General features: G+C 46.0%; 1 protein-coding gene across 1 annotated transcript in view; it reads left to right on the plus strand.

Moving 5' to 3' along the window:
* The window catches only part of wdr17 (WD repeat domain 17), a gene marked incomplete at its 3' end in the record, with an annotated part of 78,229 nt that overhangs the window by 12,300 nt on the left and 43,836 nt on the right, over window positions 1-22,093 (plus strand). Inside the window, exons 4-12 of the mRNA XM_030130676.1 lie at window positions 4,880-5,110; window positions 5,782-5,892; window positions 9,946-10,086; window positions 14,020-14,142; window positions 16,157-16,344; window positions 17,674-17,842; window positions 19,873-19,964; window positions 20,412-20,494; window positions 21,667-21,753. Coding sequence (XP_029986536.1) covers window positions 4,880-5,110; window positions 5,782-5,892; window positions 9,946-10,086; window positions 14,020-14,142; window positions 16,157-16,344; window positions 17,674-17,842; window positions 19,873-19,964; window positions 20,412-20,494; window positions 21,667-21,753 — 1,225 coding nt within the window. The remainder of the gene's footprint in view (window positions 1-4,879; window positions 5,111-5,781; window positions 5,893-9,945; window positions 10,087-14,019; window positions 14,143-16,156; window positions 16,345-17,673; window positions 17,843-19,872; window positions 19,965-20,411; window positions 20,495-21,666; window positions 21,754-22,093) is intronic.

A 22,093-nucleotide genomic window follows, 5' to 3' on the forward strand; every position in this document is an offset into this window, starting at 1 on the left:
CAGACCCAAACAGACCCTGACAGACCCCCACAGACCCTGACAGACCCCCACAGACCCTAATAGACCCTGACAGACCCTAACAGACCCTGACAGACCCCCACAGACCCAAACAGACCCTGACAGACCCCCACAGACCCTGACAGACCCCCACAGACCTTAACAGACCCTGACAGACCCAAGCAGACCCCCACAGACCCCCACAGACCCCGACAGACTCTAACAGACCCCAACAGACCCTAACAGACCCTATAGACCCTGACAGATTCTAACAGACCCTAGCAGACCCTAACAGACCCCCACAGACCCTAACAGACCCTAACAGACCCCCACAGACCCTAACAGACCCCCACAGACCCTAAACAACCCTGACAGACCCTAACAGACCCCCACAGACCCTAAACGACCCTGACAGACCCTGACAGACCCCGACAGACCCCGACAGACCCTGACAGACCCTAACAGACCCTAACAGACCCTAACAGACCCCCACAGACCCTAATGGACCCCAATAGACCCTAACAGACCCTAACAAACCCCCACAGACCCCAACAGACTCTAACAGACCCCCACAGACCCTAACAGACCCCCATAGACCCTAACAGACCCTAACAGACCCCAACAGGCCCTAACAGACCCCAACAGACCTTGACAGGCCCTAACAGACCCTAACAGGCCCTAACAGACCCCCACACACCCCACCAGACCCCCACATACCCTAACAGACCTTGACAGGCCCTAACAGACCCTAACAGGCCCTAACAGACCCCCACACACCCCACCAGACCCCCACATACCCTAACAGACCCTGACAGACCCTAACAGACCCTAACAGGCCCTAACAGACCCCCACACACCCCACCAGACCCCCACATACCCTAACAGACCCTGACAGACCCTAACAGACCCTGACAGGCCCTAACAGACCCCCACAGACCCTGACAGACCCTAACAGACCCCCACGGACCCTAACAGACCCTAACAGACCTCCACAGACCTTGACAGACCCTAACAGACCCCCACAGACCCTAACAGACCCTGACAGACCCTAACAGACCCTGACAGACCCTAACAGACCCTGATAGACCCTAACAGACCCTGATAGACCCCAAAAGACCCTGACAGACCCCAACAGACCCTGACAGACCCCGACAGACCCCAACAGACCCTGACAGACCCTAACAGACCCTATAGACCCTGACACACCCTGACAGACCCTAACAGACCCCGACAGACCCCGACAGACCCTGGCAGACCCTAACAAACCCCCACAGACCCCACCAGACTCTAACAGACCCTGACAGACCCCGACAGACCCCAACAGACCCCCACAGACCCTACCAGACCCCCATAGACCCTAACAGACCCTAACAGGCCCTAACAGACCCCCACAGACCCCAACAGACCCTGACAGACCCTAACAGACCCTAACAGACCCCCACAGACCCTAACAGACCCCCACAGACCCCAACAGACCTTGACAGGCCCTAACAGACCCCCACAGGTCCTAACAGACCCTAACAGGCCCTAACAGACCCCCACACACCCCAACAGACCCCCACATACCCTAACAGACCCTGACAGACCCTAACAGACCCTGACAGGCCCTAACAGACCCCCACAGACCCTGACAGACCCTAACAGACCCCCACAGACTCTGACAGACCCTAACAGACCCCCACGGACCCTAACAGACCCTAACAGACCTCCACACACCTTGACAGACCCTAACAGAACTCCACAGACCCTAACAGACCCCCACAGACCCTACCAGACCTCTGTGTCTGTACCACTGTATCAGAGAGCTTCCCTAACCCCAGTCTGTCCTCAGTTTCGATGGAGGCTGTTGATGCTGTTGTCTCAGGGATCATAAATCAGAGTTCAGCTCAGGTTTTTGTAGTTTGTTCACACACTCAAATATGGTCCACTTCTTGGTATGGTTAATCCCTAATCCCTCATCCCTTCCAAGTGGTGACCCTTGGTCCATGTGTCCCCTACAGGGGTAGACCTTCCATGGATGGAACCAAATCCTGATTAAACTCTGTACAACCTATTTTCTATCATTATTTTTCCATTATTTTAACTCCTCATCAGTCCCACACTGGTCCTGTTCCAACTGAAGTGAATATGAAGGTAGAAGTCAAACATGTTCAGACCGTCTACAATGACACACAAGTAGACCCCATGGTAGTCCCTCCTCCCATTCTGGACCTGCTCTTCCTCAGGACAGTTCCTTCTGGACCTGGTCCTCCTCAGGACAGTCCCTTCTGGACCTGGTCCTTCTCAGGACAGTCCCTTCTGGACCTGGTCCTCCTCAGGACAGTCCCTCCTCCCATTCTGGACCTGGTCCTTCTCAGGATAGTCCCTTCTGGGCCTGGTCATCCTCGGGACAGTCCCTTCTGGGCCTGGTCCTCCTCAGGACAGTCCCTCCTCCCATTCTGGACCTGGTCCTCCTCAGGACAATCCCTTCTGGACCTGGTCCTCCTCAGGACGGTTCTGGACCTGGTCCTCCTCAGGACAGTTCCTTCTGGACCTGGTCCTCCTCAGGACAGTCCCTCCTCCCATTCTGGACCTGGTCCTCCTCAGGACAATCCCTTCTCGACCTGGTCCTCCTCAGGATGGTTCTGGACCTGGTCCTCCTCAGCACAGTCCCTCCTCCCATTCTGGACCTGGTCCTCCTCAGCACAGTCCCTCCTCCCATTCTGGACCTGGTTCTCCTCAGGACAGTCCCTCCTCCCATTCTGGACCGGGTCCTCCTCAGGACAGTCCCTCCTCCCATTCTGGACCTGGTCCTCCTCAGGACAGTCCCTCCTCCCATTCTGGACCTGGTCCTCCTCAGCACAGTCCCTTCTGGACCTGGTCCTCCTCAGCACAGTCCATTCTGGACCTGGTCCTCCTCAGCACAGTCCATTCTGGACCTGGTCCTCCTCAGGACAGTCCCTCCTCCCATTCTGGATCTGGTCCTTCTCAGGATAGTCCCTTCTGGGCCTGGTCATCCTCGGGACAGTCCCTTCTGGGCCTGGTCCTCCTCAGGACAGTCCCTCCTCCCATTCTGGACCTGGTCCTCCTCAGGACAATCCCTTCTGGACCTGGTCCTCCTCAGGACGGTTCTGGACCTGGTCCTCCTCAGAACAGTTCCTTCTGGACCTGGTCCTCCTCAGGACAGTCCCTCCTCCCATTCTGGACCTGGTCCTCCTCAGGACAATCCCTTCTTGACCTGGTCCTCCTCATGATGGTTCTGGACCTGGTCCTCCTCAGCACAGTCCCTTCTGGACCTGGTCCTCCTCAGCACAGTCCCTCCTCCCATTCTGGACCTGGTTCTCCTCAGGACAGTCCCTCCTCCCATTCTGGACCGGGTCCTCCTCAGGACAGTCCCTCCTCCCATTCTGGACCTGGTCCTCCTCAGGACAGTCCCTCCTCCCATTCTGGACCTGGTCCTCCTCAGGACAGTCCCTTCTGGACCTGGTCCTCCTCAGCACAGTCCATTCTGGACCTGGTCCTCCTCAGCACAGTCCATTCTGGACCTGGTCCTCCTCAGGACAGTCCATTCTGGACCTGGTCCTCCTCAGCACAGTCCCTTCTTCACCTGGTCCTCCTCAGGACAGTCCCTCCTCCCATTCTGGACCTGGTCCTCCTCAGGACAGTTCCTTCTGGACCTGGTCCTCCTCAGGACAGTCCCTCCTCCCATTCTGGACCTGGTCTTCCTCAGCACAGTCCCTTCTGGACCTGGTCCTCCTCAGCACAGTCCATTCTGGACCTGGTCCTCCTCAGGACAGTCCCTCCTCCCATTCTGGACCTGGTCCTTCTCAGGATAGTCCCTTCTGGGCCTGGTCATCCTCGGGACAGTCCCTTCTGGGCCTGGTCCTCCTCAGGACAGTCCCTCCTCCCATTCTGGACCTGGTCCTCCTCAGGACAATCCCTTCTGGACCTGGTCCTCCTCAGGACGGTTCTGGACCTGGTCCTCCTCAGGACAGTTCCTTCTGGACCTGGTCCTCCTCAGGACAGTCCATTCTGGACCTGGTCCTCCTCAGGACAGTCCCTCCTCCCATTCTGGACCTGGTCCTCCTCAGGACAATCCCTTCTTGACCTGGTCCTCCTCATGATGGTTCTGGACCTGGTCCTCCTCAGCACAGTCCCTTCTGGACCTGGTCCTCCTCAGCACAGTCCCTCCTCCCATTCTGGACCTGGTTCTCCTCAGGACAGTCCCTCCTCCCATTCTGGACCGGGTCCTCCTCAGGACAGTCCCTCCTCCCATTCTGGACCTGGTCCTCCTCAGGACAGTCCCTCCTCCCATTCTGGACCTGGTCCTCCTCAGGACAGTCCCTTCTGGACCTGGTCCTCCTCAGCACAGTCCATTCTGGACCTGGTCCTCCTCAGCACAGTCCATTCTGGACCTGGTCCTCCTCAGGACAGTCCATTCTGGACCTGGTCCTCCTCAGCACAGTCCCTTCTTCACCTGGTCCTCCTCAGGACAGTCCCTCCTCCCATTCTGGACCTGGTCCTCCTCAGGACAGTCCCTTCTGGACCTGGTCCTCCTCAGCACAGTCCATTCTGGACCTGGTCCTCCTCAGCACAGTCCCTCCTCCCATTCTGGACCTGGTCCTCCTCAGGACAGTCCCTTCTGGACCTGGTCCTCCTCAGCACAGTCCCTTCTTCACCTGGTCCTCCTCAGGACAGTCCCTCCTCCCATTCTGGACCTGGTCCTCCTCAGCACAGTCCATTCTGGACCTGGTCCTCCTCAGGACAGTCCCTCCTCCCATTCTGGACCTGGTCCTCCTCAGGACAGTCCCTTCTGGACCTGGTCCTCCTCAGAACAGTTCTGGACCTGGTCCTCCTCAGCACAGTCCCTTCTTCACCTGCTCTTTCTTCTTTGTCGTCCCAGGTGTCCCTGCTTCGGTCAGCTGGTGCTGGACCTCAGCTGACGGGGTGTCCTTTGTGTCCCAGCGTGGTCCCCTGTACATCTGGGTCTACTCTGGCTCGGACCCTGGGGTTACGGTGCATAAAGAAGCCCACTCCTTCCTGTCAGACATCTGTCTGTTCAGATGGCATCCCACCAAAAAGGGGAAACTGGTGTTTGGACACACAGATGGGAGTCTGTCCATATTTCAACCAGGTACGACCTTCGCTCATTATCAACTGGATTAATTAACCTTCTCATGCATGAATTATGAAAAAAAAAGTATCTACATTTTTTTAGATTGATTTTATTCCTCAAAATTAGGCTGAAGTTGAAATGCATTTGAATGGGACACACTGATGAATCCAGGTGTGTCTGCTACTTCCTGTTGTGATCCTGTGGTCAGACTCACCTGGATTCATCAGTGTGTCCAATAATGAAAGACAGGAAATAAAGGAGCTGCTTTCAGTTCAGGAAGTAGTGGGGCGGAGCATAGAGCCCATTGCCTATATTACATCAGTATTTATGGAATGTCCTTTGTGGTGGACAGTTTTGTTTTGTTTTGTTTTTTTTAGGGGGCGGGGGTTGTATAAACTTGTGAAACTCTTATCCACAAACATAGCTGGGACTTGATGAGGTCACTGATCAGTCTAAATTCTAAAACTAAGATGATCCTTTTGTTCATTGTATTGCTTTGGGTCTATAGACACTGCCCCCATGTGGTTTGGAGAATATTACCTTTAGAACCCTTTGGAAAGTGAGTTAAACTATGTGTCCACAAATGTGGACGTCATGTATAAAAGGGTTAAAATTCTATCAGATGTGTTTGTAAATAAGCCTGTTCCTGAAAATGCTCCAACACATTGTGCTTTGTTCCTCTTGTTCAGGGTGTAAAAGCCAAAAACATGTGCTGCGTCCAGAATCTTTAGAGGGAACAGATGAAGAAGATCCAGTCAGCGCTATGGAATGGGACCCTTTATCAACCGACTATCTACTCGGTCAGACACCACGCACCTCAGATTCAAAACGGATCTGTTTGGTGGATTTTTTATTTTGAATTTCAAAACAAAAACAGCAAAGAAAAACATAGAAAGAAAATATATATATATATATTCAAAAAGGAGCTCATACCCCATCTGTTTCTACTGGACACACAGTCCCACCCTGTAAAAAAAAAAAAAAAAACCCTGTAAAAAAACAGTATTATTCTGGCAGCAGGAGCCTGAAAAAATACTGTAAATAACAGAAAATAACCATCTCATAAAAATACGGTAATTTTCCATAATTCAAATACAGTTTTTTGCCCAAACTTTACTTGAGATTTTGCATATTTTTTGACTCTTTAATTTTTAATAAAGAATATTTACATGTATTAAAACAATCCAATTCCCTATAAATATATATATAAATAATTTTCAGTGAGACTCAGTTGTCCAATCCACTGATAAAAACTGTATTTGGACAGTTTATCAGTGCTTATACATGTTATACATTCACAAAAATACATTTATTCAACAGTTTTGTTGTGAAACCTCCTGTAATTACACAAGATATTTGTCAATTAACAAACAAGTCTGGTTCAACTGACAGAACTAATACTTCTGTTACCGTTAACTGTCAGTAATTTTATCTGGTTTTATTATTATTAATTTTTTTTTTACAGTATTAAAATTTAAATTAACAGTTTAATCTCATAAATAGAAACAAAATATTTGTGAAATTATGATACATTTGCAAATGTATTTGAACTGTATTTTTCTGTGAAAAAAGAAAAAAATTCTTTTAAAGAATGGAAATTTTATGGTTATTCAGTTACAGATTTTTTGTGTTATTTTCCATTTGACATGTAAAATCACAGTCTGTTTTTGTTATTTTATTGATATTTTCCTGTATCTGAAAAATACAGGAAAAATCTGTAAAATAAACAGTAAAAACTGTGTTAAATTACAGATTTTTTTTACCGTGCATGATCCACAAAATGACTCCAAAATATTACACAGATCACAAATACAAATTTTATATAAATAAAATTTGATTGATTGAGTGATTTGATTGGTTTTCCCCTGTAAGTCGCTTTGGAAAAAAGCGTCTGCCAAATGCATAAACATAAATAAGATATTATTCATAACCATATAATATATTACACAGTTGATACATTGTATAATGATACATTCATTAATAAGCAGTGTGTTCTAGATGTGGTGGCTTTTATGCTGTTATGCTATTATTCAGTTGAAATTTGACACCATGGCAACGTGTCCCTGTACTTTATGTGTTGCTAGGTAACCCACTTCAATTGTATGATTCTAAGATTGTGGCCATAGCAACATGATTATAAGGCTGTGTGTGTGTGTGTGTGTGTGTTTTTTTACAGTGTCTAACCTCCATAACAGTATCAGGTGTGTGTGTGTGTGTGTGTGTGTGTGTGTTTTACAGTGTCTAACCTCCATAACAGTATCAGGTGTGTGTGTGTGTGTGTGTGTGTGTGTTTTTACAGTGTCTAACCTCCATAACAGTATCAGGTGTGTGTGTGTGTGTGTGTGTTTTACAGTGTCTAACCTCCATAACAGTATCAGGTGTGTGTGTGTGTGTGTGTGTTTTTTTTTACAGTGTCTAACCTCCATAACAGTATCAGGTGTGTGTGTGTGTGTGTGTGTGTGTGTGTTTTACAGTGTCTAACCTCCATGACAGTATCAGGTGTGTGTGTGTGTGTGTGTGTGTGTTTTACAGTGTCTAACCTCCATAACAGTATCAGGTGTGTGTGTGTGTGTGTGTGTGTGTGTGTTTTTACAGTGTCTAACCTCCATAACAGTATCAGGTGTGTGTGTGTGTGTGTGTGTGTGTGTTTTTTTTACAGTGTCTAACCTCCATAACAGTATCAGGTGTGTGTGTGTGTGTGTGTGTGTGTGTTTTACAGTGTCTAACCTCCATAACAGTATCAGGTGTGTGTGTGTGTGTGTTTTACAGTGTCTAACCTCCATAACAGTATCAGGTGTGTGTGTGTGTGTGTGTGTGTTTTTTTACAGTGTCTAACCTCCATAACAGTATCAGGTGTGTGTGTGTGTGTGTGTGTGTGTGTGTTTTTACAGTGTCTAACCTCCATAACAGTATCAGGTGTGTGTGTGTGTGTGTGTGTGTGTGTGTTTTACAGTGTCTAACCTCCATAACAGTATCAGGTGTGTGTGTGTGTGTGTGTGTGTTTTTTTTACAGTGTCTAACCTCCATAACAGTATCAGGTGTGTGTGTGTGTGTGTGTGTGTGTGTTTTACAGTGTCTAACCTCCATAACAGTATCAGGTGTGTGTGTGTGTGTGTGTGTGTGTGTTTTTACAGTGTCTAACCTCCGTAACAGTATCAGGTGTGTGTGTGTGTGTGTGTGTGTGTTTTACAGTGTCTAACCTCCATAACAGTATCAGGTGTGTGTGTGTGTGTGTGTGTGTGTGTGTGTGTGTGTGTTTTACAGTGTCTAACCTCCATAACAGTATCAGGTGTGTGTGTGTGTGTGTGTGTTTTTTACAGTGTCTAACCTCCATAACAGTATCAGGTGTGTGTGTGTGTGTGTGTGTGTGTTTTTTACAGTGTCTAACCTCCATAACAGTATCAGGTGTGTGTGTGTGTGTGTGTGTGTGTTTTTTTTTACAGTGTCTAACCTCCATAACAGTATCAGGTGTGTGTGTGTGTGTGTGTGTGTGTGTGTTTTTTTTACAGTGTCTAACCTCCATAACAGTATCAGGTGTGTGTGTGTGTGTGTGTGTGTGTGTGTGTTTTTTTACAGTGTCTAACCTCCATAACAGTATCAGGTGTGTGTGTGTGTGTGTGTGTGTTTTTTTTTACAGTGTCTAACCTCCATAACAGTATCAGGTGTGTGTGTGTGTGTGTGTGTGTGTGTGTTTTTTTTACAGTGTCTAACCTCCATAACAGTATCAGGTGTGTGTGTGTGTGTGTGTGTGTGTGTTTTTTTACAGTGTCTAACCTCCATAACAGTATCAGGTGTGTGTGTGTGTGTGTGTGTGTTTTACAGTGTCTAACCTCCATAACAGTATCAGGTGTGTGTGTGTGTGTGTGTTTTTTTACAGTGTCTAACCTCCGTAACAGTATCAGGTGTGTGTGTGTGTGTGTTTTTACAGTGTCTAACCTCCGTAACAGTATCAGGTGTGTGTGTGTGTGTGTTTTTACAGTGTCTAACCTCCGTAACAGTATCAGGTGTGTGTGTGTGTGTGTGTGTGTTTTACAGTGTCTAACCTCCATAACAGTATCAGGTGTGTGTGTGTGTGTGTTTTACAGTGTCTAACCTCCGTAACAGTATCAGGTGTGTGTGTGTGTGTGTTTTTACAGTGTCTAACCTCCGTAACAGTATCAGGTGTGTGTGTGTGTGTGTGTTTTACAGTGTCTAACCTCCGTAACAGTATCAGGTGTGTGTGTGTGTGTGTGTGTTTTACAGTGTCTAACCTCCGTAACAGTATCAGGTGTGTGTGTGTGTGTGTGTTTTACAGTGTCTAACCTCCATAACAGTATCAGGTGTGTGTGTGTGTGTGTGTGTTTTACAGTGTCTAACCTCCATAACAGTATCAGGTGTGTGTGTGTGTGTGTGCGTGTGTTTTACAGTGTCTAACCTCCATAACAGTATCAGGTGTGTGTGTGTGTGTGTTTTTTTTTACAGTGTCTAACCTCCGTAACAGTATCAGGTGTGTGTGTGTGTGTGTGTGTGTTTTACAGTGTCTAACCTCCGTAACAGTATCAGGTGTGTGTGTGTGTGTGTGTTTTACAGTGTCTAACCTCCATAACAGTATCAGGTGTGTGTGTGTGTGTGTTTTTTTTTACAGTGTCTAACCTCCGTAACAGTATCAGGTGTGTGTGTGTGTGTGTGTGTGTGTGTTTTACAGTGTCTAACCTCCGTAACAGTATCAGGTGTGTGTGTGTGTGTGTGTGTTTTACAGTGTCTAACCTCCATAACAGTATCAGGTGTGTGTGTGTGTGTGTGTGTGTTTTACAGTGTCTAACCTCCATAACAGTATCAGGTGTGTGTGTGTTTTTTTTGTTTTTTTTTTACAGTGTCTAACCTCCATAATGGGATCCGTCTGGTGGACAGTGAGGCCTTGTCCTGTATCACGTCCTTCTGCTTCCCGTCGTCGGCTGCCTCAGTTCAGTGTTTGGCCTGGGTTCCTTCTGCACCAGGAATGTTCATCACTGGAGGTAAACATGGAAATATTTGAAACTCCTCTACAGTCATGCATTTGACTTCTGTCCTGCACCTTACACTGCAAAAAATGACTTCTAAGACCCTGAAAAACACGCATTTCTGCAACATTTGTCTGATTTTTCATCTAAATAGAAAAAAAAAAAACTTGCCACAAAAACTCTTCTTCTTTGAAATCAATCTCTCTCCCTTCTTCTCGCTCCTCTTTTCCATCTCATATCCAGTCTGATTTTCCTGGTACCCAGGTTTATTCAGATTTTCAAATGATCCCACAGTTGAACAGGAGCCTGGAAACATACCTCACATGTCAGGCAACTAGTCCACTGTAAAAAATGCCCTGTTAGAAATAAGCCTAATATTCCTAAATCTGGTCCAGCTGGTTTATACTGAGCAAAAAACAATCTGCCAGTGGACGTTCGACTGGACTGAGGAATTGATCCAATGAGTCCAGGCTCCTGTTCAATTGTTCCTCTGATGGGATCATTTGGAAATCTGAACAAACCTTGGTATCCTGCCTGCACATTTAAGTCAGCTGAAGTTTGATTCCTGTGTTCATTTGTGATGGTTTGGTGCCCTCTGGTGGTCAAACATAAATAGTGTTTTTGAGTTTTTACACAGAGTGCTCAGCGCATGTGCAGGGAATACTGCATGATGGGAATGTACTGAAGAAGCGGGTTTGGGCAGAACTCAGGACTTTTGTCTCAACATGTGTCGCCTCGGACATCATTTGTCTTTTTACACATTCTACAAGTGATGTCAGGAGTCACTAAACACGATAAAAGGACCATCTGTCATCATTGGAGCCTACATCACACACGTTAGCTAGCTGTCTATTACACGTGTTAGCTAGCTGTCTAGCACACATATTAGCTAGCTGTTTATCACACGTGTTAGCTAGCTGTCTATCACACGTGTTAGCTAGCTGTCTATCACACGTGTTAGCTGTCTGTCACACATGTTAGCTAGCTGTCTATCTCACATATTAGCTAGCTGTCTATCACACGTGTTAGCTAGCTGTCTGTCACACATGTTAGCTAGCTGTCTGTCACATATATTAGCTAGCTGTCTATCACACGTGTTAGCTAGCTGTCTATCACACTTGTTAGCTAACTGTCTATCTCACATATTAGCTAGCTGTCTATCACACGTGTTAGCTAGCTGTCTGTCACACATGTTAGCTAGCTGTCTGTCACACATGTTAGCTAGCTGTCTATCACACGTGTTAGCTAGCTGTCTATCACATATATTAGCTAGCTGTCTATCACACGTGTTAGCTAGCTGTCTATCACACTTGTTAGCTAACTGTCTATCTCACATATTAGCTAGCTGTCTGTCACACGTGTTAGCTAGCTGTCTATCTCACATATTAGCTAGCTGTCTATCACACGTGTTAGCTAACTGTCTATCTCACATATTAGCTAGCTGTCTATCACACGTGTTAGCTAGCTGTCTAGCATATGAAAGAAGAGACTCAATGTGAGGGAAGTAAACTTGGTACCGGGAAAATCAGACTGGATATGAGATCCAATATAATCCAATCCAACTTTATTTATAAAGCACTTTAAAACAACCACAATGGACCAAAGTGCTGTACAGAAGAATAAAAGCACAATACAAGTTAATCAAAGCATTAAAAACATTAAAATCATATAAAATAAAATAAAACAAGTTAAAATACAAAAACAGAAACAAAATGTCAGCATTGCACAAGTGTTAAAAGGCCAAGGAGAACAGGTGGGTTTGAAGAAGAGATTTAAAAACGAACAAGGAGGAAGACTGTCTGATCTGCACAGGCAGGTGGTTCCACAGTCTGGGTCTGATCTGCAGAGGCAGGTGGTTCCACAGTCTGGGTCTGATCTGCAGAGGCAGGTGGTTCCACAGTCTGGGTCTGATCTGCAGAGGCAGGAGGTTCCACAGTCTGGGTCTGATCTGCACAGGCAGGTGGTTCCACAGTCTGGGTCTGATCTGCAGAGGCAGGTGGTTCCACAGTCTGGGTCTGATCTGCAGAGGCAGGAGGTTCCACAGTCTGGGTCTGATCTGCACAGGCAGGTGGTTCCACAGTCTGGGTCTGATCTGCACAGGCAGGTGGTTCCACAGTCTGGGTCTGATCTGCACAGGCAGGTGGTTCCACAGTCTGGGTCTGATCTGCACAGGCAGGTGGTTCCACAGTCTGGGTCTGATCTGCACAGGCAGGTGGTTCCACAGTCTGGGTCTGATCTGCAGAGGCAGGAGGTTCCACAGTCTGGGTCTGATCTGCAGAGGCAGGAGGTTCCACAGTCTGGGTCTGATCTGCAGAGGCAGGTGGTTCCACAGTCTGGGTCTGATCTGCAGAGGCAGGTGGTTCCACAGTCTGGGTCTGATCTGCAGAGGCAGGAGGTTCCACAGTCTGGGTCTGATCTGCACAGGCAGGTGGTTCCACAGTCTGGGTCTGATCTGCAGAGGCAGGAGGTTCCACAGTCTGGGTCTGATCTGCACAGGCAGGTGGTTCCACAGTCTGGGTCTGATCTGCACAGGCAGGTGGTTCCACAGTCTGGGTCTGATCTGCACAGGCAGGTGGTTCCACAGTCTGGGTCTGATCTGCACAGGCAGGAGGTTCCACAGTCTGGGTCTGATCTGCACAGGCAGGTGGTTCCACAGTCTGGGTCTGATCTGCAGAGGCAGGTGGTTCCACAGTCTGGGTCTGATCTGCACAGGCAGGTGGTTCCACAGTCTGGGTCTGATCTGCACAGGCAGGAGGTTCCACAGTCTGGGACCAGAACCACCAACGGCCCCATCTCCTCGTAGCCTGCACGTTGTTCTGGGCTCCATCAAAAGCAGTTGATCAGCTGATCTGAGAGAGCGAGTGGGAGTGTAAGTGTGAAGGAGCTCAGAAAGGTAGGGCGGCGCAAGACCATAAAGGGATTTAAAAACAAATTAAAGTATTTTAAAATGGATTCTAAAGTGGACAGGCAGCCAATGGAGTGACGCTAAAACCGGGGAAATGTGCTCATGTTTACAAGTGCCAGTTAAAAGACGCGCAGCGGCATTTTGCACTCTTTGAAGACAAGCGATGGAAGACCCACTAATTTCTAAATCCAAAGCATTACAATAGTCCAGCCCAGTGGTGATGAGGATGTGGATTACTGTCAAAATGGTGCTTCAGGATGACTGGCTTTACTTTGGCTAACTGCCTTAAGTGAAAAAAGCTGGACTTCATGACTGCCTTTACATGACTATGAAGGTTAAAGTCTGGGTCCATTTGAACACCCAGGTTTTTGATAACTGGCTTGTTGTACTGAGCCAAATAACCCAGATCTTTTGGGGAGAGTCCAGTTGAACTACCAAACACCAGATCCTCAGTCTTATCTTCATTGAAATGTAAAAAGTTACAAACCATCCACACCTTAATGTCATGAAGACATTGAAGCAGTGGTCTGACAGTGGAAGGGTTCTTTTTTAGATGCATATAAATTTGGCGATCATCTGCATACAAATGAAATGAAATATCATGTTTCCTCAGTATGGAACCTAGTGAGAGTAGATATAGGGAAAAAAGTAGTGGACCCAAAACCGATCCTTGTGGGACATCATATAAGAAAGGGGCAGAAGAGGACACAGCATGAGATGGAAAAGAGGAGGAAGAAGAGGGGAGAGAGATTGATTTAAAAGAAGAGTTTTTTTTTCTACTTAGATGAAAAATCAGACAAATGTTGTTAAAATCAGGCCCTTTTCATTGTCTTTTAAATCATTTTTTGCAGTGTACAACAGTGTTCTGAGACATGTGAATGGTCATGTGCAGGTGTTTCTTCATAAATGTCCAACAGTCCACAGTCGCATCACTGGTCTGGAATACAGTCGATGATGTTCAGAGCACAACAGAACTCTTGTTGTCCTCACAGACCTTTGGACTGCAGAACCTGTGTTTGAAACTCTTTTATCTGTTTTTTCAGACTCCCAGGTCGGAGTGTTGAGGATCTGGAACGTGTCTCGCTCCACTCCCTTGGACAGCTTCAAACTGAAGAAGACTGGGTTTCACGCTTTGCACGTCCTCAACTCCCCTCCTGCCAAGAAAGGTGACATTAACACTTCGACTTTGGACTGGAACACATGAACTACACCACAGGTGTCAAACATGTGGCCCAGGGGGCCAAATCCGGCCTCCAAAGGGTCCAATCTGGCCTCCAAAGGGTCCAATCTGGCCCACCAAAGGGTCCAATCCGGCCCACCAAAGGGTCCAATCCGGCCCATGGGATGAATTTGTGAAATGCAAAAATTACACTTTAGATATGAATTATCATTGGTGTTATAATCCTTTTAATTCAGGTTCCACATACAGACACATACAGTCCAATTAGATCTGAAGTGGGTCAGAACCAGTCCAATATGATCCCAATAACCTATAAATAATGACAACCCCACATGTTCTCTGTGTTTTTTTGGTGTAAAAAAGTAAGATTACATGAAAATGTTTACATTACCAAAGTATAGTTTTATAAAAAATGTGAATAACCTGAACAAATATGAACAAACGAAAATGTCTGAAGAAAAGTAAATGCAGTTGGACCAATATTCTGTCTGTTACTAAATGTTTTGTGTGATTGTAACACACATGTAAATGATAAACTGATAGACTGAGGCAGAATATTGTTAAAATTGCACTTGTTTTTCTTCAGACAATTCCAGTTGTTCATGTTATTCAGATTTTGAAGTAAACTTTGTAGATGTAAACCTGATCAGAATAGAACTGTCCTTTCTTCACTGTTCTTATTTGACTGGTCCGGCCCACTGCAGATCAGACTGAACTACTGTGAGTTGGACAGCCCTTGAACTACACTGAAAAGTATCGGCCTCTGACCAAGAAAAAAAACACCAGTGTAGATGGAGACGTGTTCAATCCTGTTGTTTTCAGAGTTCCTTTTCTTATTTGAAGTGTTCATTCATCTCTGTCCTCTGTCTGTCCTCTGTCTGTCTGTCCTCCGTCTGTCTGTCCTTTGTCTGTCTGTCCTTTGTCTGTCTGTCCACTGTCTGTCTGTCCTCTGTGTGTCCACTGTCTGTCTGTCCTCTGTCTGCCTGTCCTCCGTCTGTCTGTCCTTTGTCTGTCTGTCCACTGTCTGTCTGTCCTCTGTCTGCCTGTCCTCCGTCTGTCTGTCCTTTGTCTGTCTGTCCACTGTCTGTCTGTCCTCTGTGTGTCCACTGTCTGTCTGTCCTCTGTCTGTCTGTCCTCCGTCTGTCTGTCCTTTGTCTGTCTGTCCTCTGTCTGTCTGTCTGTCCTCCGTCTGTCTGTCCTTTGTCTGTCTGTCCACTGTCTGTCTGTCCTCTGTCTGTCTGTCCTCCGTCCATCTGTCCTCTGTCTGTCTGTCTGTTCTCTGTCTGTCCTTTGTCTGTCTGTCCTCTGTCTGTCTGTCTGTCTGTCCTCTGTCTGTCTGTCTGTCCATTGTCTGTCTGTCTGTCTGTCCTCTGTCTGTCTGTCTGTCCTCTCTCTGTCTGTCCTCTGTCTGCCCTTTGTCTGTCTGTCCTCTGTCTGTCTGTCTGTCTGTCCTCTGTCTGTCTGTCTGTCCATTGTCTGTCCTCTGTCTGTCTGTCCTCTGTCTGTCTGTCTGTCCATTGTCTGTCTGTCTGTCCTCTGTCTGTCTGTCTGTCCTCTGTCTGTCTGTCCTCTGTCTGTCTGTCTGTCCATTGTCTGTCTGTCCTCTGTCTGTCCTCTGTCTGTCTGTCTGTTCTCTGTCTGTCCTTTGTCTGTCTGTCCTCTGTCTGTCCTCTGTCTGTCTGTCTGTCCTCTGTCTGTCTGTCTGTCCATTGTCTGTCTGTCTGTCTGTCCTCTGTCTGTCTGTCCTCTGTCTGTCTGTCTGTCCTCTATCTGTCCTCTGTCTGTCTGTCCTCTGTCTGCCCTTTGTCTGTCTGTCCTCTGTCTGTCTGTCTGTCCATTGTCTGTCTGTCTGTCCTGTCTGTCCTCTGTCTGTCTCTGTCTGTCCATTGTCTGTCTGTCTGTCCTCTGTCTGTCTGTCTGTCCTCTGTCTGTCTGTCTGTCTGTCCATTGTCTGTCTGTCCACTGTCTGTCTGTCCTCTGTCTGTCCTGTCTGTCCTCAGCTCCCAGTTCCAGTTCTCCCAGTAAAAGTGTCCACACCAGTTCCACCAGTGAGGCCGTCCCCCCTCCCACTCTGTCCCAGAACAGGTCCTTCTCTCTGCCCCCTGGACACGCCGTCTGCTGCTTCATGGATGGAGGGGTGGGCCTGTACGACATGGGGGCCAAGAAGTGGGACTTCCTCAGAGACCTGGTATGGACTGAATGAATGAATGAGTGAATGAACAAATGAATGAGTGAATGAATGAACTAGTGAGTGAATGAATGAATGAATGAATGAATGAGTGGGACTTCCTCAGAGACCTGGTATGGACTGAATGAATGAATGAGTGAATGAACAAATGAATGAGTGAATGAATGAACTAGTGAGTGAATGAATGAATGAATGAGTGGGACTTCCTCAGAGACCTGGTATGGACTGAATGAATGAATGAATGAGTGAATGAACAAATGAATGAGTGAATGAATGAACTAGTGAGTGAATGAATGAATGGGACTTCCTCAGAGACCTGGTATGGACTGAATGAATGAATGAGTGAATGAACAAATGAATGAGTGAATGAATGAACTAGTGAGTGAATGAATGAATGAGTGGGACTTCCTCAGAGACCTGGTATGGACTGAATGAATGAATGAACAAATGAATGAATGAATAAACTACTGAGTAAATGAATAAATGAGTGAGTGAATGAATGAATGAATGAGTGAATGAGTGGGACTTCCTCAGAGACCTGGTATGGACTGAATGAATGAATGAGTGAATGAACGAATGAGTGAGTGAGTGAGTGAATGAATAAATGAATGAGTGAGTGAGTGAGTGAGTGAGTGAGTGAGTGAATGAATGAGTGAATGAGTGGGACTTCCTCAGAGACCTGGTATGGACTGAATGAATGAATGAGTGAATGAGTGAGTGAGTGAATGAGTGAATGAATGAATGAATGAATGAATGAATGAATATTGATTTCAGTTCTGTACAAACACACTTCCGTATAAAAACACAAACATGAACTTCTCCCAGGTGGTCTGTGTTGAAGGCAGAAGCTGAATCCACAGGTTTATTTCTGCTTCTCCTACTCCGTCCTTATTGCCATCCTTCCTCCAACTCTACACCTGAAATTTCAGCAGATATAACATTAACACATTTGTCTACATTCAGTTTCTTAAGTCACTTTGAAATCATTTTACTTTCATACCCTTTGAGAATTTGACGACTTAAAGCTTTTTTGAAACTCGACAGGGAGCGACAGTTTCACTTCAGTGGTTCCATAATTTGACCCCAATAACAAACACAGACATATGTAACGTTTGTTCTGACTTTACATGTTTCATACTCAAACATCTCTCTTAAATTACAATTCCCTTCTCTTAACTTAAAAATTTTCTGAATACAAACAGAAGACTTTTACTTTTAACACCAAACATAATTTCCATGGTTTTTAAAAATACAGTTTCAAAACATTTGAATAAACCAGATTGTACAGAAAGTGTAGAGTTGACCCCACACCTGTGCTGTTCTTTCCAGGGTCATGTGGAGACCATTTTCGACTGTAAGTTTAAACCAGATGATCCAAACCTGTTGGCTACAGCCAGTTTTGACGGAACCATCAAAATCTGGGACACCAACACGCTGACAGCTGTGTCCACGTCCCCTGGGAACGAAGGAGTGGTCTACTCCCTGTCCTGGGCTCCAGGTAGGTCTGCTCCTGGGTCTAGTCCTGGGCTCCAGGTAGGTCTGCTCCTGGGTCCAGTCCTGGGCTCCAGGTAGGTCCGGTCCTGGGTCCAGTCCTGGTCCTGTCCTGGGTTCAGTCCTGGATCCAATCCTGGGTCCAGTCCTGGTCCAGTCCTGGTCCAGTCCTTCAGTCATGTGGACTGGTCTTGCACTTGTGTCCTAAACTGTGGATCAGAGGCTCCAGACAGAACAGGAAGTGCAGTCCAGGTGGACTGACAGTCTGACACAGTCTGACTGATGACATGAAACCAAAGCAGCAGAACATGCTTCTGTTCATCTGGAACACTGGGTTCACCCTGAAGGGCCCACACATACTGCTGTGGAACTGCCCCAAAGGAAGGTTTATTTATTTCACCTGTTTGAAGTCATTTATCACCTTTTATTCTAATATTCTCCTCTGTATTTTACACAAGTCAGTATAAAGCCTGTATTTTCTCTATTTAATTCCCTGATCCTGTAGATGTTCACACTGGGTTTGTGTTCAGTTCATGACAGATTGGACTGAAACAGACACTGTTTATTCAGTTGGATCGGTTTCTCATAGAAGAAACATCAACTGGAATCTGAGCTGGAATGAACATCTACAGGATCAGACAATTAAATATAGAAAAATACAGGATTTACACTGAAAAACATACAAAATACACAGGATAATAGTAGAATAAATGAGGATTAATCCTGTCAGTAAATGGCCTGATCCCAGTCCAGGTGTACCAGTATATTTGTATCAGTTATTCATCAGTATTTCAAACAGATCCTCCAAAACCATTCCCAAAATGTTTCTTTGTCCATCTTATTACTAGATCTGTCAATCCTTCAAGTTTGACGAAAATCAGATCAAAACTGATCAAACGTCGACCCAATGAGCGTGAAAACATGTGCACAGTTTTATTGTTATAAGAGCAAAATGACTGTCCATAATGTTTGGAACACAATAAATAATTCCTACTCAACTCCTGTGTCGTTTTTATTCCAAATACACACATCCCATTGCTTTTCATGTATTGATCCTTTTTGTTGAACAGCTGTTTGATTATCAGTTCTTATTTTCAGTATTAAGACAATCCACCATTTTGTTGTTAACCCCTTCTTTTCCAGCCCTTTAATTGGAATAATAGAATGGGAACCTGTTCTTTCAGTATTATTAGGACTAAATCTGCACAACTAGACAGATGTGGCTCTGCTCCCTGGTATGCTGCACAACATTTGGAACAATGTGTCAAACGGATGTTTACGTGGAAGCGCATGTTTTCAATGGTGCGTTGTTCACCCAAATTCCTGGAGTGTCCGTACACCAATATACTTCCATCACTAATCTGGACTCTATGCCTTACAGATCTACTGTTCTCACTGGTTCCACATGTTTGTGTCCTCCTGTACCAGAAGACTTAGTTCCAGATGGAACACAGATGCCACCATGTGCTCAGACACATTTCCATTCACATCTGCTAGAGTCCGTACACCAGTAGTGTCCGTACACCACATTCTAAATATGTGGCTCTGATTTGACTGTTTCTGTCAATATATGGAATTTTTCAGCAGGCATGCTTTGGACACCACATCTATGCAAGAAACAATGCATGATTCTGCTGAGGTCTGAAACATTTGTATCTGTGTGTAGGCATTAAATATGGAGGCTGTTAGGCTGGAGTGTCCGTACAGCCAAGAATGTGTGATCTGACAGGGGTACAAGCCTGACACATTTAGAGGAGACACCAGAATACACACAGATTTAGGACTTTAAAAGAGAAATATCAGACAAATCCAATGGCCTGTCTGAGTTTTGGATAGAGCAGTATTATTTTGTATCTGCATATGCACTCTTTCTGGTACCTGGACTGGCATCAGGCTGAAAGGTTAAATCTAGATAAAAACAGTCTTTCGGAGCAGATGTAGCGGTGGGTGTGAGTGGGCGGAGCCTGAATGCATTGTGTTGTCTTTTTTATGTGACAGTTGTTCATTCTTTTTTCTGGATGTGTTTTTTTTTTTTAGGAGACTTGAACTGCATCGCAGGAGCCACGTCCCGTAACGGAGCGTTCATCTGGGACGTGAGGAAAGGAAAGATCATCACACGTTTTAACGAGGTTCTGCTCACCGTCAGACTACAGTTCATTTAATCAGCTGGGTTTGACTCATCTGATGCTGTCATCCTTCTGTTTGATGATGTCACCCTTCTGTTTGACTCATCTAATGATGTCACCCTTCTGTTTGATGATGTCACCCTTCTGTTTGACTCATCTAATGATGTCATCCTTCTGTTTGATGATGTCACCCTTCTGTTTGACTCATTTAATGATGTCACCCTTCTGTTTGATGATGTCACCCTTCTGTTTGACTCATCTGATGATGTCACCCTTCTGTTTGATGATGTCACCCTTCTGTTTGATATGTCACCCTTCTGTTTGACTCATCTAATGATGTCACCCTTCTGTTTGATGATGTCACCCTTCTGTTTGACTCATCTGATGATGTCACCCTTCTGTTTGATGATGTCACCCTTCTGTTTGATGATGTCACCCTTCTGTTTGCAGCACGGTAAAAATGGAATCTTCTGTATATCGTGGAGCCATAAGGACTCCAAAAGGATCGCTACATGTAGTGGAGACGGATTCTGGTGAGTGTTCTGAAAATAGACCGGTTCATTTATCTACCAGGACGGAACACAAGCTACTGCTAAGGTCAGGCTCCGCCCACTCTGCTAAGGTGAAGTTCCGCCCACTCTGTCTGTCCTGAATCCACTGGAACTGTACTCCTACTGCTGCTTCAACTAATGTCTGAACCAAGGTTATTGTTAACGAAAACTAACGAAATGACCAAAACTAGAATTGTAAAAACATTTTCGTTAACTGAAATAAATAAAAACTATAATTGAAAGAAAAAAAACATAACTTACTGAAACTGTATTGTGTGTTTATAAAACTAACTGAAACGGATTAAAGTTATGGATAAAATTCCCTTGTTTTTTTTCTTTGTCAATGTCGGATTGATACGAAATCGATGTCTGTATTTGTTGGGCGGGGCTAATAGTCTCAGTAGTTGTTGGGTGGGGCTAATAGTCTCAGTATGTGGTGGGCGGGGCTAATAGTCTCAGTAGTTGTTGGGCGGGCCTAATAGTCTCAGTATTTGGTGAGCGGGGCTAATAGTCTCTGTAGTGGTTGGGCGGGGCTAATAGTCTCAGTATTTGGTGGGCGGGGCTAATAGTCTCAGTATTTGGTGGGCGGGGCTAATAGTCTCTGTAGTGGTTGGGCGGGGCTAATAGTCTCAGTATTTGGTGGGCGGGGCTAATAGTCTCAGTATTTAAACTCCAAATGACAGTGGAACCTCCAGAAGGTTCCAGTTCTATATTATCAGACCAGTGGGTACCACTGGATTCTGGAAAATTAGCATACTTATACACCTGTTTTAAAAATACGACGTTATTCTCCTAATATTTTGTCTTTATTCTCATCAGAAGATGACATTATTCTCCCAAAATTCTGACTTAGTTCTGGTACAGTTCCAGGTTCAAGGGGACTGTATTTAAACCCGTGGGTAGGTTTTCTCTCGCTCAGCGCCGGTCGCTGCGTGCGCATGCGCCCAGCTGTGACTGTTTGTATTCTTCTTTATTCTCCTCTTATTCTGGGTGTTGTCTGCATATTTTCTGTCTTTCTTCTGGTTCTCACAGCTGATCTTCTGTTCTTCTGTGGGTCTAATACTCTGTCGTAAACATCAGCACCAGTAGTCAGTTTAGTCACAGATCAGTTTCCTCCCTCTAATAACTGTGGATTTGTCCTGTTTGTGTTCCAGTATCATCCGGACCATAGATGGGAAGATCCTGCACAAGTACAAACATCCAGCTGCTGTGTTTGGGTGTGACTGGAGCCAGAACAACAAGTAAGAGGGGGGGACTGGAGCCAGAAAAACAAGTAAGAGGGGGGGGACTGGAGCCAGAACAACAAGTAAGAGGGGGGGGACTGGAGCCAGAACAACAAGTAAGAGAGGGGGGGACTGGAGCCAGAACAACAAGTAAGAGGGGGGGGGGGACTGGAGCCAGAACAACAAGTAAGAGAGGGGGGGGACTGGAGCCAGAACAACAAGTAAGAGAGGGGGGGGACTGGAGCCAGAACAACAAGTAAGAGAGGGGGGGACTGGAGCCAGAACAACAAGTAAGAGAGGGGGGGACTGGAGCCAGAACAACAAGTAAGAGGGGGGGGGGACTGGAGCCAGAACAACA

The sequence above is a fragment of the Sphaeramia orbicularis genome, unplaced genomic scaffold (genome assembly GCF_902148855.1).
Source record: "Sphaeramia orbicularis unplaced genomic scaffold, fSphaOr1.1, whole genome shotgun sequence".
In the NCBI taxonomy this organism is placed as follows: domain Eukaryota; kingdom Metazoa; phylum Chordata; class Actinopteri; order Kurtiformes; family Apogonidae; genus Sphaeramia; species Sphaeramia orbicularis.